At 35.7% G+C, this 14131-nt stretch overlaps 1 protein-coding gene across 6 annotated transcripts in view; it reads left to right on the top strand.

Annotated features, from left to right (window-relative positions):
* Positions 1–14131, top strand: part of BBX (bobby sox homolog (Drosophila)) — a 284645-nt gene that overhangs the window by 229689 nt on the left and 40825 nt on the right. For all 6 annotated transcript variants that reach the window (XM_008588833.1, XM_008588813.1, XM_008588839.1 and 3 more), the window contains 2 exons: positions 9718–10726; positions 11747–11885. In XM_008588833.1, coding sequence (XP_008587055.1) covers positions 9718–10726; positions 11747–11885 — 1148 coding nt within the window. The remainder of the gene's footprint in view (positions 1–9717; positions 10727–11746; positions 11886–14131) is intronic.

Here is a 14131-nt window from a genome sequence, read left to right as displayed (position 1 = left end):
ATAAATGGATAGGTAAAGATAAATTTATCCTAGTATCTGTAAAAATTAAATCTTATGTGAAGTTGTGGCTCACTTTCAGAAAAGCTGCATTATAATAAAATTACAGAAATTATATACCATATTTTAAAAAGTAGGACATCCCATGGATAATCTTACTTGGCTGTGATCCCTCCAGTCAGTGTTAACATTCTCCACCACTACCAATTATTGGTGGTATTTGGCCGAGATATGACTCTAAGTTTTCTGTTGTGTCTTCATATATTATTGATGTTTTATCCCTTCCATCCCCTTTTAACCCCCTCAAGCCCAAAACATAAACCTGCAGATATCACCTTAGATCTTCCCACACTGTCACCATATAAATGAATTATGATACTTAATTATTTGAAAGTGGTGTTTTTCTTTCCTTATCTTTTTATACAGAGTTGTGAGCTGTTTTTAGAAAACTCCTATTCTAAAACTTTTCATCTCATCCCAATTGGAACAACTTATTTTTGGAGGAACTGAAGTATAGGAATGCTCTTAATGACTGCCTTTAACAACTTTGGGGGAGACTTTAGCAGATGGCCTTATGTTGTAGCAAAGGCCACCCCCACCTCCCCACCTCATCCAGAATCTTCAGAAACTATACCGTTTCTGAAGAAAATGTAAATAATGAGAAATATTTAAGCCACCATTTCACTTGTCCCAACTGTTTCAGCAAAACAAATAGACAACTGTTAAATAAGGCCAGATTTTAGTATTGAGAGAAGCTTAGACCACTGTTCTGTGACCAATATCTTTTATGATAAAGAGAATCAAATTTCCTTAGCAGCAGTGCTGTTCTCAGAAACTATCAACGAGTGTGTGTTTCTGTGGCGAAAACATTCTGGTTTTGTTTAATTATGGAAGAAATGCACATCTTGGAAAACACCACTAAGTGCCATCCTAGAGTTATGTCTACACTGTTTTGGCAGATAATAAGCAATATAAAATGATTGTAAATATACTTTGGCTACAAAACATTTGTTTTGTACTAAAAAGGAGGGATTTTGAAATTGAAACTTCCTGATTAGTGTCAGTAGGTCTTTTTTCACACTGCTTTGTTTTTAAATCTAGCTGACTCCTGTATAATAGACAATGAAAGACAAAGTATAAAGTATAATTAAGAGCAAAATAATATGGTACATTTTGGAACCACTTATCATTTCTTAGTACCAGTTAAATGTCTTCTGTTTCTATGGTATTACTTCTTATCCAGTACATATGTTTGATTATTTCTCATTTGTCATTTGACTGAGTCTTTTAAAGCAGGGAACATGAAAGAAATGAATTGATATCGTAACATTTGTAGAAAGGAATACATTTAAAATGTCTGATTCAGAGATAAAAACTTGATGCTGCACAGGTTTATTATGTCTTCAAATCAAGTCTCCAATAACAAACCCTGAGCCTAAGGTGTGGTCTTACCTCATCTGAACCCAGAAACATAAAATATAATCCCTTCACTGCACGTTTTATCTCACCCCTTCAGTATTCCTATTGAATTTTTTCTTTGTAATCATTTTGAAGAGGATAACTTTTTATACACAGTCCAATATGTGTATCCTTGGGATCTCAGTCTTAACATATCAATTTTTGTCTTTTTTTTCTTTTTGTAATTGAAACATAATTGATTATACATATTTGTGGGGTACAGAGTTGAATGTCAATGCCTGTGTACAATATGTGATGATAAAATCAGGATAATTAGCATATTTATCATTACAAAACAATCATCTTTTGTGTCTATTAATTAATTTCTCACTATCCCTCTTTCCTACTTCCAATTACCACAGTTCTGATCGCTCTTTCTGAAAGTTCAATGTATATTGTAATTGTTTTCCTTTCTTTTCTTTTCTTTTCTTTTCTTTTCTTTTCTTTTCTTTTCTTTTCTTTTCTTTTCTTTTCTTTTCTTTTCTTTTCTTTTCTTTTCTTTTCTTTTCTTTTCTTTTCTTTTCTTTTCTTTTCTTTTCTTTTCTTTTCTTTTCTTTTCTTTTCTTTTCTTTTCTTTTCTTTTCTTTTCTTTTCTTTTCTTTTCTTTTCTTTTCTTTTCTTTTCTTTTCTTTTCTTTTCTTTTCTTTTCTTTTCTTTTCTTTTCTTTTCTTTTCTTTTCTTTTCTTTTCTTTTCTTTTCTTTTCTTTTCTTTTCTTTTCTTCTTTCACTCCCATTTATGAATGAGGACATATCTATAGGAAAGAGTCTCAATTTTTATTTTTCTTTTGGGAGTGAGTTACATTTCTTCTAACACATCACCATCAGGCCTTTCTAACTACACAAAACAGTGAGAAACCTCAGTGTTATTTCTATTGGCAGAGGAAAATTAAAATATTGGTGATTAATTTTCACTAGTGCTCTTGAAGGTGTAACTAAGGACAGTGTTAATTGTTGCTAGACTAAAGCAGTAGCATGGCTAATTACTACCATGCTACTGCTTATTAGCATCGTTTTTTATAGACTCGTAAAGTAACTCTTTCCTGGTAGGAATCAGAATGCATTTTAGACTCATCAGTTACCTTAGAGCTAATAAACTATCCAATTTAACACAATTATCTGTTGAACGCCTTCTTTTAGATAGGTGCTAGGATATTCTTAGAGGAGAATGCAAAGGTAAACAGAATACACTCTGTGTCCCCTGAATTACAGTTAAAGAAAACAGAGTGGAACCTGAGGGAGTAGACAATTGGTATCAAATATTTATGTCCATCATTTGATTTAAAACATTACCATTTTAACTTCTTTTAGTACAGCCATGGAAATTTCATCCCTGGAAGGTGTCTAGATGATTTTCCATTCTCACTTTTAAAGAAGGTTATTGTCCAATTTAAAATAAGAATAGAAGAATAAATTAACATTTGCTAGGCATGTAGTGCTTCAAGGCCTGATTAACAACCAGCCGTCTATCAAGGGCAGCTTGACTAAATTAATAATGTACATTAATTCTGTGTTTCCCACGATGCAGTTTTATTCACTTGAGTTCACACTGATTTACTTTCTTTTATGTCTGCTGCATGCTTGTCTGTGTGCACATCCATGCATATGTTTGTGCATAATGTAGCTTGTACGCACATTCGTTAGTGCCACTAAAGTGTTAATATATGCACCTAAATGTAGATGTAAATAGATATACTTGTATCCAAAAGTAGAACTGAGCTTACTTATATGTTTGAGTTGCTTGTTGAAAGATAACTGATTTGAAATCTTCATGAATCTGATTTTGTTGTGTATTTCCCCCCCCAACTGTAGAATCATTCAACCCTAGAATGAAAAGTTAGAGCAAAGCAGTTAGTCGACCAAGGACATGGCGTGCTACTAGTAATGCTGATATGAATGTTACTATGATTAATGATAGCTAATATTCTATGCGGCATAAGGGCCCAGACGGATGGTTATTACAATACATTGTTTTTGCTCTCTACTGGGCACTATTTTAAGTGCTATTACATGTGCAATTCATTGAACATCACAGTATTCCTAAGAAAGTAATATTAGCATTCATATTTTATAGATTGGGAAACTGAGGTACAGAAATGTTTAGGGAAAATAGCTAATCAGTGGCAGAACCCATCTGCAGTTGTCAGCAGTCTGGCTCCAGAAACCTTGCTGATAGAGTTTAGATGTGTTGTCCCTGCCAAAACTCATGTGGAAATCTGATCCCCAATGTGACAGTTGGAAGCTGTTTGAGTCATGGGGGTGGATCCCTCATGAATGGATTAATGCTCTCTCTGGGTGGTGGGTGTAGTGAGTGAGTTCTCGCTCTATTAGTTCCCACAAGAGCTGGTTGTTTAAAAGACCCTGGCACCTTCTCTCTCTCTCTCCCTCTTTCTCTCTCACCCCCTCTCACCCCCCTGTCTCCCTCTCTCCCTCTCCCCCTCCCCTCTTCCCACCAGCTGCCTGCCACTTTCTTCCATGAGTAGAAGCAGCCTGAGGCCCATGCCAGATGCAGCTGTCCCAGAATCGTAAGCCAAATAAACCTCTGTTCTTTATAAATTACCTAGTCTCAGGTATTTCTATTACAGCAACACAAAACAGACTGGTACATCTGCCTTTTGAAACTGTTTCTCGATGTAGAATTTGCTCACATCCACTTTCTTGATGTAGAATTTGCTCATATTCAAGAGTGATGGCATCTTATAAAAGTTATTACAGTCAGCCCTTCATATCCACAGATTCAACCAACTATAGATTGAAAATATTCAGAAAATAATAGCACTACAACAATAAAAAATAATAGAAATAAAAAATACAATATTAACAATTTTTTTCATAGCATTTACATTGTATTTGATATTATAAGTAATCTAGAGATGATTTAAAGTATATATATAAGGATGTATGTAGGTTATGTGCAAATATAATGCCATTTTATGCAAGTTGAGCATTTGCAAATTTTGGTATCCACAGCAGATCCTGGAACCAGTCCCTGGTGGATACCAAAGGATGACTGTACATCCATAGCTATTTCCTGGTTCTATTTATATCATGTCGAAATGTCTAATATGTAGGAAAATAAATACCAAATCATAGAATTTATCTTAGTGATTTTTTGTAGTAATAGGAAACCAAGATGTTTAGAAGGAGAATGCTTTACAGAGTCAAACGTATACTTTAGACTTAAAGAAAGGTGAGTTTCAAAGAATTCAGGAATTGTACATGCAAATAAACACTAAGGTGGAATAAGGCCCAAAATCAATGAGAGTCTCTGTCTGTCTGGTCTCCCTACCCCCTCATCCCTCACCCCTTGCCCCTACCCCCCACCACAGGCATATACACATACAGTCCCAGTAAAAGAATGGAGGAGATTTTTTCTAATTGTGAATGCCCATAAACACTAATGAATTCATTTGTAAAAGAATATGAACCTTGTATAACAAATAACCAAGAAAGTATACAAAAAAACTAAAGAATGGTATCAACTCATAGGAAAAAATACTCTTAAGTTCAGTGTGAGCTAGAGCTTGGCAAAAACAAATTTTAAAAATCTTGAGTTTATTTTTAACTGTTTGGAGCTAAAGATAGAAATTGTTGAGTCTAGATTAGAGGAAATAAAGGCAACAAAAGACAGGAGAAGGCAAAACTGTACAATTATTGTTCTGCCACCATTTTGGTGAGGAGGCAAGGAAAATTAAGTTCTAACCAGAAAGTACAGGTGAAAAAAGGTAAGTCTATATTAAGTCAACCTTAGAAGAACAGCAGAAAAATCAGATCGTAGGATATTGCAAGACCTTGTAAATAAGATTTCTGTCTTACTTTTGGTAATCTTTGATAAGTTATAGAAAGTAGGAGAACTCAATAGTAACAAAAAGGGAAAAATTTCATTCTGATTTTCAAAAAAAGTAACATGATTCCTAAAATACTGACTATTAATTCCTAGAAAGTTTTGAAAATTATAACATGTTTGAACACATAAAAAAGAAGATGAAAACTGGGAATTATCCAAGTTTCCTTGAAAAAGGTGATTGTTAAATGTGCTGTCCCAGAGTCTGTTTGTCCTCTTGCTGCCTTGTATCTTACATGGCTGTACACTGCCTTTCCTTGGGTTCTGTGTCCCCTGGTGGGAAATTATGGGCTGGAAAGAAGAGAGAGGCCAGAGTGTGCGGGGAAGGGCTGAGGAGGTGTGGGGTAAAACAAGGCAGCACCTCTACCTTGTTCCAGCTCCTTCTAGACAGGCCCACCATGCTCCCGTCTTCCTCTGGGGACCTGGCCCCTGTGCTTCAGTGATACTCTTCCCCATTTGTCTCTGCTCCGACTTGGTGCTGTTGCTGATCCCTGGGCTGCCTTTCCACCTTCTATTTGGGTGTCTTAGTTCTTCATGACCTGTGTAACCAACCTATTCCATTCACTGTATTTCCTCAGCTAGTTATCCTTTAAGCTGTTTCTGTTTGCCAAGTTAGATGCTGACTGGTACATAAGCTGTCCTCATTTTTATTGGGTATGGTTGTGGTTGGTTATAAAATATGCTAACAGAATGCAGTTGGCATACTGTATCCAGATTTCAGCAAGACTTTTGACAGATAATTTTATTATGTCCTTGTGAACAAAATGGGAGGAATTTAGACTGGATTATAAAACATTCTTAGATTTCTGAAGTTTATTAATGTTCAAATCAAAAGGGGCTCTAGAAGTTTGCCAGAAGGCTCTGTCCTTGGCCACGTTCTGCTCAACATTATTACCAAAGATTTGGACAAAGATGTAAAAAGCAGCTTTATCAAGTGTGTGTATAACACAAAACTAGAAGATAATTTAACTCAAATTTTGAAAAGATAAACTTTATAAGGAGTAATAGAAAGACTTACAGTAGGTACAAAATAAATAAATAAATTATAAAAGTGCAGAATAGGAGAGACCAAGCTTACTAGCATATTAGGTGGGTGAAGAAATCTGGGATTTTAACTGACCTCAAACCCAATATAATCCAGAAGTGACCAGTTTAAAAAAAGAAAAAAGAATTTATCTCTGGGCCCTATTAAAAGGTAGGTACCTAGTATCCCTACCAGCTAAACAGTTCTACTTCTCATCCAGTACATTACAGGAAGGCTAGGAGCATAATCTAGGAAAGATACTGCTAAATTGAAGGATTTATTTTCTCTAACCTTCGTAAAATTTTGTACTATTTGTAAGTTGTGTTTACACACATTTGTTCACTTTTGCCCCACAGCAGCCCACTGGTGGATATACTGTTATCCCATTTCTCAGCCTCTGTTTTCTCCTGTGGGTTCGAGTCTGAGTTACTCATTGTGTGGTGTTAGGCAAGCTATGGTGCTATGGCATTTAGATAAAAGGGACTCAACTTTTGAGAGGATGGAAGCTTTTATATGTGATGAGATGTTTAAAGAAGCTGAGACATTATACCAGAAGAGACTTATGGGAACAGAAAATCTATCTTCAAGGATTTGAAAGTCTGTCACATGAGAAAGAGTGAATTTATGTGGCTTCAGGGAACAGAATTAAGACTTATAGGATGATTGATTTTTGCTCAATAGTTAAAAAAAATTCAAACAGAATTGCCTTCTAACAGAGTATATACTCATTGTCTTTGTGCAAAAGTGGTTATCTAACTCTCAGGAATACTATAGTAAAATGACTTCCTGCATTGGAAAGAGGTTAAATCAGATAACCTCTAGAGTGATACCCAATTCTGAGAGTCTGATTTGGTTTTTGGTTAGTGAGTAGATCTGTGATTTTTAATTCAGAGTTATTTGTTTTACTTTCGTGGTTTCACTTCCAGCAATATAATTGTTTTTTTTTTTTTATAATTTAGGATTAACATACTCTATTTGTGAAAAAAATTTTAAGACCCTGAAACAAGGAAGTAAAGCATGACTAGTGTTCACTGTAATTACCTACACAAGAAATATTATGCTATTTCTCAGAATATGTCCCCAGAGAGAATGTCTGCATTTGTTCCATTTCATTCCTAGCTGTAAAATCATATCAGGGGTGATGAGGAAGATCATTTTGAAATATATAGAAGCAGAAAATATAGATTGCAAAGTGTTATTAGATGTGCTGAGATAAGCCTGTATGAATGCAAACTGTTGGCATACCACTGTAAAAAACCATCACCTACATGGCAAAAGGTCCCTGAAATGACCTATTAAAGGCCACCAGAGTGATAGCGATTGAAAAACTACAAAATTTCCTTTGAGAATGCCTTTCTAGTTTTCCTTACAGAAGTAGTATACTCTCTGTCCCCACATGGGGTATTCATGAAGGGCTAGGATAATTGAGAAAGTGAAATAAAAAATATTTCAAAATTGATACACAAACAGCAAATTCTCCCATAAGAGTAAAACATGCAGGGAAGGTTAATGTGTCAGTGTTTCAAATTAACTTAAGATAACATTTTGCTTTGAGCTTATTTCTGGTAAGGTTATTTTATAAAGAGAAGTTCTAAGTCTTTATAGCCACTGCTGGGGCCTAAAATTTAACCTCCATAAGTTCCTGAAAAAGACAGCTCTGTTGTGAATTCTTAATATTTCAAATCATCCCTGTGAATGATCAGAAGGGCTGAATGCTCTTATCATGCTCATTTTTAAAAATTACAGTGTCTGGCTCCCCCCGCCCTTCTCCAGTTTCTTCTCAGATTTACTAATCATGACATAATTCTCACAAAGATTTATGATGCATTAAAAATACGAAGAAAAAATAAATGAGGCAAAAGAACATCTTATATTTAATTCAATGTATTGTCCATTTAAAAGTGAATTTTACAGATATTAACAATCTCTGACAGCTTGCCATTTGATAAGGTGATGATTTTTAAAAACAGATCAGTTTCCTATTCATGCTCTTGATTTTGCATTGACTCAGCAAGCCCCAATACTCTTTCCCCTCTGAATTGCTAATGCAAAGTAGATAAAATAGTTATGGCTAAGACTTCCTGTGCTGCCCTCGACAAGGTCAGCATCATCAACCTCTTGGTGAATTTCTCAAAGGCAGAGACCTGACCTTATCGATTGTTGTATCTTTAGTATCTTCCATGGAGCCTGGCATTTGATAGGCTTGCAGTTGTGTTTATGAATGAAAACCCAAGCATTAAAAACAAATTTTACTATAGGCTGCAATTTTCCCTTCTAGAAAATAGCTTTAGATTGAAGTTCCAAAGTACCTGGGGGCTCAGTGAGAGAAAGATGGCACATTTCCCTTTGAATGTCCTATGTGTGAAATTTGGGGAGTTTTGGTAAAGAATTTAAAAAGTTCACCAAATTGGGGGTAGACATGTTTTGATATTCAGAATTTTTTAGATTTTAGGAAAATGATGCAGTAAATGTATCTTACACTATGTAATTTTCCCAGTGCATATTCAAATGCATGAATATTCTGATAGCAAGATCATATGAGTAGTCACTGTAAGTGAGATAAGCTGTTAAAGATGTTGAACAGTTTCACATTGATTCAGGTCAGAATTTGCAGCCAGGTAAGTTCAGATCCAATCAAATTTGCTACCAAACGTGTCAAAACAAAACAAAAACAAAACCTTCGTTTTTATCAGCAAGTTTTTATCAGCACCGCACTCTACCGAGTGAGCCATGGGCCGGCCCTTAAAACCTTTGTTTTTAGAGCTCATGTGTTTTTAGGGTTGTCTGTCAGCATTTGTGGGCCTATAATGTTTTGTTCATTAATGGAAACTTTCTGTAGTTGTTCAGTGAATTATCATATTTCTAATTTCAAGTGGATAGATAGAAATCATCGCGGTTTTCCTAATTTCTGCTGGAAAAAGGAAAAGGTAAATATCTGCACAGAATTTGGGGATGATTACCTGTGTTCTACCATAAGTAAATCATCTCCATTAGACCTCACAAAATCATTTGTGAGATAGGATCGTCTCCATTTTACAATGGCCACAGAGGAGCAAGGAGGGAAGTGATTCATTCTGGGTCACAAAGTTAATAAGTAGCAAAACTAAGATTCAAACTTGGGTCTTTCATCTCTGGATCCCATCCTCCTCCTACCAGATCTTGTTTTCATAAAAAAAGCTTCTGATGAAGCTGGAAAATGATGATGATAGATATATGTTTGTCTACAGTTTAATAAATGTATGACAGTACCTACGGCCCTCTATTAATTTCAGTCATTTAAGTTACTAGTTTGGTAGAAGTGGGCTGATTATTGTAAAGTTTTAAGTTTGTTTAAATTAATTTTGAGTACAGAATAATAATGTTTTTGGTGTTCTCCATTTTTGTTTTAACCGTTTAGATGTGCTTGGCATCAGAGGGTGTGAAAATGGAAGAATCAAAGCTAATAAAAACAAAAGAATCAGATGGTGGAAGAATTAAGGAATTGGAGAAGGGAAAGGAAGAAAGAGAAATCAAAGTGGAGAAAACAGTTGAAGCCAGGTTACAAAAGGAAGCAGAATTTGAAAAATCAGCTAAGGAAAACGTAAGAGATTCTAAGGAATTAAGAAATTTTGAGGAGCTGCAAATGGATGATATAATGGCTATAAAAATGGAAGATCCCAAAGAAATTAAAAAGGAAGAATTTGAGGAAGATCAAAAATGTAGTCACTTCCCTGATTTTTCTTATTCTGCCAGTAGCAAGATAATAATAAGTGATGTTCCCAGTAGAAAGGATCATATGTGCCATCCTCATGGAATTATGATCATTGAGGATCCCACAGCATTAAACAAACCAGAGAAGCTAAAAAAGAAAAAGAAGAAAAGCAAAGTGGATCGACACGCAAATGATAAATCAACACCCAAGAAGACTTGCAAAAAGAGGCAGTCTTCAGAGTCTGATATTGAGAGTGTCATATACACCATCGAAGCCGTTGCAAAAGGAGACTGGGGCATTGAGAAACTTGGAGAAACCCCTCGCAAGAAGGTTCGCACATCCTCAAGTGGCAAGGGAAGCATTTTGGATGCCAAGCCACCAAAGAAAAAAGTGAAATCAAGAGAGAAGAAAATGTCAAAGGAGAAATCCTCAGACACCACCAAAGAGTCAAGACCTCCAGAGTTTATTAATATTTCTGCCAGCAAGAACATTTCTGGTGAGGTGCCAGAGGGTATAAAAGCAGAACCATTGACCCCCACGGAGGATGCCCTACCACCCAGCCTATCAGGACAGGCCAAGCCTGAGGACAGTGACTGTCACAGAAAAATAGAGACTTGTGGCTCCAGAAAATCCGAGAGGTCTTGCAAAGGTGCTCTTTATAAAACCCTGGTGTCCGAGGGCATGCTCACCTCTCTGAGAGCTAATGTTGACAGGGGTAAGTAACTAACACAAACTTGAAAAGAATATGAAAACCAAGCAGAATTTCTCATTTAGACTTGTTGAAAAGAACTGCCATAAAGAACAATATAGTGTCAAAATAATATCTTATTACATTTGCATGGTTCTTTGCGGTTTGTAGATCATGTCCATTTATTGTTTTACGTACATATTTTCTAGTACTGTTAAGGGGAGTTTGTATTCATTTTGTAGGTAGTTCTCAGAATATAAGTATTCAAAGTAATTCAAACCTTTTTTATTTTTTAACTGGTAGGAGCTGGATCTTGGTTTTGAAGGATTGGTATTGAATGTTTGGAGCTTTTCGTTTGTTTTTTTGAAACTGATAGAATTTCCTGAATCAATCAGATGTATTTGGCAGAATCTTGACCTGTAGGCTCCAGAAGCAAATACCTTATCTAGCCCTCTCCACTAGGTTATCAAAACTATAATTGAAGTGAAGGGCCTTTCAAAACATAATAGTGTCCAAAACCCAATTAATGTGTATAACTTTATTCCATAGGTTATTTCAGATAAATTCATCTATTTTGAAATATAACATCTGGCTAGAGGACTACCTCTTGCCAAGCTATATTCCAACAAGAAATGTGTGAATCGTAGGTCTAACAAGCCCTGAGTAAAAAATACTTGGGAGTACATAGTTTTCCAGGAATGTCATTCCAGTGAGTCCTGGGGAAATTAGAATTTAATGTGCCCACCGGCAAAGGCTGTCATACTTTAGGCTGGTTCTCAGATGGAAAAGGTAGCAGTAGTTAGTCTGTCTCTTGAGTTGTGTGATACCTGTTGAATTATGGACAAGACAACTTATCTCAGAGGTTGTAAATCACTTTTTTGCATGTTCCATTATTAAAGATAGTCCTGCATGAATCATTCTGAGTACTCTGAAATAGTTACAAATAGCATCAAGGGGGCAAGAGATCACTTGTGAAGCAACTGAGATGATCCCACCACACACAAACTCCAGTATACTGAGCACATCTTTTCTCTTGAATTTCCTTAGGAAAACGAAGCTCAGGAAAGGGAAACTCCTCTGATCATGAAGGGTGTTGGAATGAAGAAAGCTGGACATTTAACCAGATTGGGACCAGTGGGAGCAAGAAGTTCAAGAAGACAAAGCTAAAGGAAGACTCTCTCTTTGGGTAGGTACCTGTGAGCACAGTCAAGTGCACCGCACAGACCCCAAGTGTGGGTAGGAGTGTCCAAGTAAACATACATCACTAACAGCTTATTGTTTATTTTTATTTATTTATTTTTTTGTCTTTTTCCGTGTCCGGCCACGGATCGCAACCCTCAGTGTTGCCCCCGTACCGGACCGGGGACCGGCAACGGGATCGCAACCCTCGGTGTCGCTCCCGCGCCTCGCTCAGCCAGTGAGCGGGAACCGGTCTGTATGTGGGATCCGAACCCTCGGGCGGGAGCGCCGCCGCGCTTCCCAAGCGGCGCACTATCCAGTGCGCCACCGGGCCGGCCCAGCTTATTGTTTATTCATTCAGCACTTGCTTCAGTCTTAGTAAGCACCTTAATTAACACAAATCAAATATTTCACATAAATTCTGCTGTTAACACGGTCATGTGAGTGACAATATCAGTCCATTTTAGGTAAAGTGGAAAATATGTAGATTTTAGACTTAGGCTATGTTTGATGTTCCACCATGGAGTAGTGATGTAACATTGTAAATGCTTTAATGTCTCCAGGATACATTTTTTCTTCTGAAGCTTAGGATGGATATTATTAGTATATTTACATTTTGCCCACTTTATGTACTGTATAAACTTTATTTAGTATTTCTAAATGTATGTACCTATGTTTATAAAAGACAGCTGAAAAATATGAAGTAAATAAAATTATGCTTCTGCTTCTAACCTTGTTTCATTTAAACCATTTTGTATTGCTCTAAGGTAAAAATATTAAGTTGACTATTCTTCGGGTACAGAGAACATTCAATATATTATATACTGAAATGCAGTATTAAGTAATAGCATACATCACATCAAAATAAAATTATTAAGAACTATTTCATATTTAATATTATGCCAAAGACTCTTACTAATGATCTTGATATATTTTATTAGTAAGTTAACAGATGCGATACTTTATATTGGTGAGGAAATTATCTGCATATTCAGTTTTTCCGTTTTGAAGATCCTTTGAGATTTCTCATTAGCCAAATTTGAAAAGAATACGTTGAACAGAAATAAGTAGATTTTTATATTCTCCATATTTTTTACAAGTGTGCTTAAAGGTATGCAAATTTTATGCACTAGGTGTATTGTATTTGGTTTATTTATAATGTTTGCATTTCTGTTTGTGGAATAATATATTTTTTCTTGAAAGTTACAATGCTTTAAAGCCTGGTTAATTTTAAGACTCTAGGTCATCACAAAGTGGGAGCATGAAAGTTATTTCCTATGGTGCTGCCTCCTCAAAATTATTTATATTGAAATGATATATTTATAACTTGATATATTTTATTTCTAATATTTTTTAAGTCCAAAGTACTTTAAATTAGTTTTTCTTACATTATACCTAAATAATGACCTGAGAATCCTTACATTTGTCATTGTCAAATGATAATTTCAAACATAGATTTCCTTTAAAAGCAACTCTTGAGCATCTAGACCAACGTTCTATATATTCTAGAAGAACTGCCAATGCTTATGGGTTTATACACCAAGAGAGAAGGTAGGTCTCATTACAGACAGTGTGAAGTCCCAGGGGAATAAAGCAAGCATTAAGGCTCTCCAACAGAAATTTCTCTGATGCTTTTATTAGAAACTGCTAAAGCTGTCACAGAGATATTTCATCAGTCTTCTTTGAGGAACAAGATAAGTGAAACAATCTTTTGAAAATCTGTCCCTGAAAAGAGATTGGTGTGCGAATTCTTGTGTGTTTGTTTTTTAGTAATTTCTGAGGAAGCCACATACATACGCCTGTAACTGGGAGTGTGGTTTTCTACAGGTTTAAGTCAGCCATAAACTTGTTCTCTTTACTCCTTTCTCCTTTTAGTGGGCCTTTCAGGATCAGACTATTTATGTTTGCCTTATTTACAACATACCAATATAGTGCCTGAGCAGTGAGAGATGCCAGTTCCTATCATCTTCTCTTAGATTTGTAGATGAGTATTTTACACCTTTTTGTGTCAGAAAATGTGCTACCTGTTTTAGTTTACTGTAGCCAAGAAAAATTTGCTCAGTATTGGCAGTTCTAATTTTATAGATTTCTCCAAGAAAAGCATAGGTACTCATCATTGTTCTCCTTTAAAAAAACAAAACAAAAAAACAGTCTCAAGAGACCTTATGAATTACATTTTGCATTTTCAATTTTATTTTGGCTAGTCAGCATATCTGGGAAATTCAAAACTTACAGATAGCTTTTGGATAGTAT

This window comes from Galeopterus variegatus, unplaced genomic scaffold (genome assembly GCF_000696425.1).
Source record: "Galeopterus variegatus unplaced genomic scaffold, G_variegatus-3.0.2 Scaffold132, whole genome shotgun sequence".
Classification (NCBI taxonomy): Eukaryota; Metazoa; Chordata; class Mammalia; order Dermoptera; family Cynocephalidae; genus Galeopterus; species Galeopterus variegatus.
This window is presented reverse-complemented; position numbering and strand designations above follow the sequence as displayed.